Source organism: Sinocyclocheilus grahami, unplaced genomic scaffold (genome assembly GCF_001515645.1).
Source record: "Sinocyclocheilus grahami isolate Dianchi unplaced genomic scaffold, SAMN03320097.WGS_v1.1 scaffold51.1, whole genome shotgun sequence".
Lineage (NCBI taxonomy): Eukaryota > Metazoa > Chordata > Actinopteri > Cypriniformes > Cyprinidae > Sinocyclocheilus > Sinocyclocheilus grahami.
In genome coordinates, this window is record NW_015505230.1 from 5,509 (window position 1) to 10,553 (window position 5,045).

Genomic DNA, 5,045 nt, shown 5'->3' on the forward strand with positions numbered 1-5,045 from the left:
TCCGGTCCCGGGCCAGAGCCAGAACCAGTCCGCCGCCGTCCACGGCTTCCCCAAGTCAGCCGGACGTTAGTGTGGCACGCCGAGAGGACGTTAGTGTGGCACGCCGAGAGGACGTTAGTGTGGCACGCCGAGAGGACGTTAGTGTGGCACGCCGAGAGGACGTTAGTGTGGCACGCCGAGAGGACGTTAGTGTGGCACGCCGAGAGGACATTAATGTGCCAGCCCAGAGCTCGCTCCAGTGTGCCCGCCGGCCGCTGGCCTCTCAGCATTGCTGGACATGGCGCTGCCCCTGGAGTTCACTGCTCCTATCCTTACCCCAGTGCCAGCCCCAGAGCTCGCTCCAGTGTGCCCGCCGGCCGCTGGCCTCTCAGCATTGCTGGACATGGCGCTGCCCCTGGAGTTCACTGCTCCTATCCTTACCCCAGTGCCAGCCCCAGAGCTCGCTCCAGTGTCGGCCTCAGCCCCCGAGCTCGCTCCAGTCCCAACTCCTCGAAGGCGCTTTGCTGCGCCTGCTCCTCCAGAGTGCCCTCCAGTGCCAGCACCGCGGATGCGCTACCCTGTTCCCGAGTCAAGCCCATGGAGGGCTCCTATTTCCGAGTCAAGCCCAGGGAGGGCTCCTGTCCACCGGTTAAGCCCAGGGAGGGCTCCTGTCCCCCGGTTAAGCCCAGGGAGGGCTCCTGTCCCCCGGTTAAGCCCAAGGAGGACTCCTGTCCCCCGGTTAAGCCCAGGGAGGACTCCTGTCCCCCGGTTAAGCCCAGGGAGGGCTCCAGATTCCCCGTTAAGCCCAGGGAGGGCTCCAGGCCCTGAGTACAGCCCCGTAGATTTTCCCCAAGAAAATTTTGGGGGGGGGGGCATATGCCCGTGGCCGAGCCAGCCAAGGCCACGGAGGATCCACCATGGCCTCACGGGTCCCCTGCTCCGCCACGGCCGCCCGAGTCCCCTGCTCCGCCACGGCTGCCCGAGTCCCCTGCTTCGCCATGGCAACCTGACCTACCTGCTCCGCCCTGGAGGCCTCCCGGGTCTCCACCCTGTACCAGCCTCCAGGGCGCCCACACCCCCCACACATCGGCCAGACTCCGTCACCTCCCAATCATCACAACGATCCCTCTCACCTGAGCTTTGAGCACCTGTCACCAATCAAGCACCTCATTACCAGCCTGCATAAAAGCACACACCTCAGACACCCTCACTGTCCGGTCTCGTTTACACGTAGAGGACTCAATGACTTTGCTACTGATTACCTTTGAATACTACTTGCATTACTTACCTCCTGTGTTCCTCCTAGTGTCTCCTGTATCTCCTAGTTCCCGGATCGCTGAGGTGTGTGCTTCCCCCGGATCCCTGCCAGCCTCAATCAAGCAAAAGACTCGGATTACTCCCCTCTGCACTCTCACGGACCTTTCCCTCACCCTCACTTCCTCCGGACTCAACACTAGTACTCACTGTGACCAAAATAAACTGTTTTGTATAAAACTAACCTGTTGTGTCAGACCTCTTCCGTAACCGCAGGCAATGAAGTAAATGTTAATTCTTGATACATAATTAAATGTTTATACTTCGTAAAATGAATGATTATGACAAAATATTGACTACACTGTAAAGTTAAAAGTTTAAAACCCAAATACTATTTCAGTCATTTTGCTTCAGTATTTAATTAAATGTGTTACCTGCCACATCACTGTAATTATTTTTTTTTTAATTTACTAGCGATTTCTGAGGGAAAATAGTTTCAAGATATTAAGATTTTTATTTGTCACACACACAGTTATTTACAGAATATAACTTGCAATGAAATGTAAACCTGGTCAGCTACTAAATATTTAAATAGTACAAGATAAATTAAGCTAAATGTGCAACAACAGGAAGTATACATTTGCAAGTAAAATATAAAATAGTAATATTAATAGTTGAATGTGCAAAAACAGGACGTAAATTCAAAGTAAATCCTACACCCTTTTTTTTTTTCAATGTAAATTTAACATGATAGTTCATCCCAAAAATGGGCCACATTCACACAGCAGCAGAATACGGCTGTCAGTTCTGTATTTGAACCAGTAATACAGTTACATTCACACACATCTCGGATATTTACTGAAGTGACAACCGCATTCTGTAACTGAACTCACACCCATACATTTCAGGACTCTGAAATGAAGCCCTGCTGTGTGATCGGAACTGAACAGCTAGTTGTCTGTCATGGTATATTATCTGCACACACGTATCTAGGTTCTTGCGGGTTTTCATTGTGTGGTTTCAGTAACTGAAGTTTTAAGTTCAGTCACTGTCCTCCACCTGAGTCCTGCTGTCAGTTTTGTGGTCTGTGCATGACTCAGATGCTCCGTCCGCTCTTTACTGAGGCATAAAAGCTGTTGTCGGTTAATTAACATTTGATAGAAGAAATTGTTCCTCAATTAAACTTTTGTCATATCAAATGTGCCCCAGCATTCTTCAAAATATCTTCTTTTGTGTTCTGCAGAAGAAAGAAAGTCATACAGGTTTGGAACAACATTAAGGCTGAATAATGATGACCAAATTTTCATTTTTTTGGGTGAATGATCCTTTTAAAGGGCATTTTCAAGCATTTATAAGATGTGTTCTCTTACAGACGGCTTCATAGGAAGCAATGCCCTTTTGTCCTGCTGGTCTCTTGTCTCTACACACAAAGACTATTGTGCCAAGACATTGACCTTTCAGCTCTTCTTGTTGTTTATTACCTCAAGCCTTCACAAACGTACCAAGAAAGAAGCTCTTGTGTTCTTTGAAGCCAGCCAGCACTGAGTCTGTCTACTGGCTAACCCTCACCCCATGAAAAAACAATTAGGCCACTTCATAAGAATTGATTAGCATGTTAATGAATGGGCTACACTTTCTCATCACGAGAGGCTACGGCAGGGGGTAATGAGGGGAGAGGCTGCTCTCAGCACCAGCTCCATCCGGCTGGTTGTTATGCATGCCGAGAGACGACATCGATCTCGGAGAAATCTTATTACATGCTCCAGACACTGTCTGCAAATGTTTAGCACTGAACCGAGAGAGGAGGGGAGAAAGTTTCAGAATTTGATGTCGTAAAAATGGAAGTGATGATGTGTAAAGAATGCAGCCGGGTTCTAAACAATGTTCTCTGCTTTTTGAAATTTCATCAGCGTTTCACGGTAATCGGAAGCTGTGGCGAATGAGAGGCTCCCGAAGAAAAAAACACCTTCTGAAGTCTCTGAAAGCACATTTATTTAATTTGTCTGCTAACAGTGTTCAAAGTGGACATATATATATATATTTGCCAATTGTATATTTTACTATATTATTATGTTTTTAGAATAAAATGGCAATTTAATAACTAATTGTAATATTTCAAAATAGAAAGTCCATTTATGGGACGAGTGGAAAACATTAAATCTGTACACACACTGAGTAAAAAAGAATTGGTGTAGGAAAAGAAAAAAAGGAAAAACAGTGTCACTAATGTGTGTAGATAGCACTCACAGTACACTCTTAACAAAAATGGTTCTAACAGTACCAGAAAAGGGTCCTTAAGCTTGTAACAATAGCAGAGCCCTTTTTGGTGCTAAATGGAACCATTTTTATAGGGTTCCATAAAGAACCATGCTTTGAAAGTGCTATTTAGAACCTTAATGGTGTTATAAATAATCTTTTTAATGATGGTTTATTTTCATGAATATTAGTATTTTTATACAATTTATATTAGTATTATTAATATTATTTGTATATATTATTTATTACTATAGTTTTTTTTACCCCTCTATCTGCCTGGCCATAGATGAGCAATATCACGCTCGTAGACGTTAGATATGGCTATATATCGGCACGGCTGTGATTCGGCCGTAGGTAATTACAGCGTGCCGATATACAGCCATATCTCACGTCTACGAGTGTGATATTGCGTTTATACAACAGTTCGATGGCACGAGTGTCTAAATATATAAGAAAAACAACAACGGTGTGTCTATAAAAACCCTTTTGTGCAGAACTACTTGCTTCCGCCCCACAGATTCAAATCTCAATTTGACAGTTTAACAGCTGAGGCCAATCCTCCGTTACTAATTCAAAAAAGTCACTTTAGAACTAGTAACGAAGGAATGTTGAATTGCTTCATTGAACGCTTATTGTATCACTGTATTAGACTAAAAGCTCTCTGTATTATATGTAGAGTATTATGAGAGAGAGATTGACTGAGCGAGTGTGATTACTTGCATCTGATACAGCATTCATTCTTCAGCTCAATCTCATATTCACATTAAAACATTACTTTTACTTTACATTAGTCTGAATGTCCGCTGAGGAAAGCGATATCTTTATCGTACTGTCCTTTCATCTGTTAAGGGTGATTTCTGATGATAGAGCTGCTCAGTGCATTTGTTAACTGTGTCTTACAAGCTGTTATTAAAAGTAAAAATAACTTCCGTTTCAGTCTCTTTCAATGTAAGTCTTTACTGCTGATTCGTAAAACAGTCTCTTGTCGCCATCTAATGACAGAACAATGTGACAAAAATCACCATCACCATCACGAACACACACACACGCACACACACACACACACACACACACACATGCACACACACACACACACAGTTTCCCAATACTAAATACTACTATAAATATAAAATAGTATTTATTGAATAATAAACAACAACACTTTATTTCCACTTTCTTTCTTTCTTTTTGAAAGACATGCTTTTATTCAGCAAAGATTAAATTGATCAAAAGTGACAGAAAAGACGTTTATAATACAAAAGATTCCTATTTAAAAAAAATAACTAGCACATCGATAATAATACAAAGAGATATTAGAAGGATTTCTGAAGGTAGTAACCACTGAAAATTCATCTTTTCCATCACAGGAATAAATTACATGTTAAAATATATTAAAATAGAAAACAGTTATTTTAAATTTCAATAATATTTCGCAATATATCAGATTTTACTTTATTTTTAACCAAATAATTGTAGCATTGGTGAGCCTGAAGAGACTTCTTACAAAAACATTAAGAAAAAAAAGCAAACAAACAAAAAAACAAAAACTCCAAACT

The 5,045-nt window shown here is 42.7% G+C and overlaps 1 protein-coding gene across 1 annotated transcript in view; it reads left to right on the forward strand.

Annotated features, from left to right (window-relative positions):
- Positions 1-213: 213 nt before the first annotated feature.
- The window catches only part of LOC107583211 (cilia- and flagella-associated protein 58-like), a 73,708-nt gene continuing 68,876 nt past the window's right edge, over positions 214-5,045 (forward strand). Inside the window, 1 exon segment of the mRNA XM_016269361.1 lies at positions 214-522. Coding sequence (XP_016124847.1) covers positions 214-522 — 309 coding nt within the window.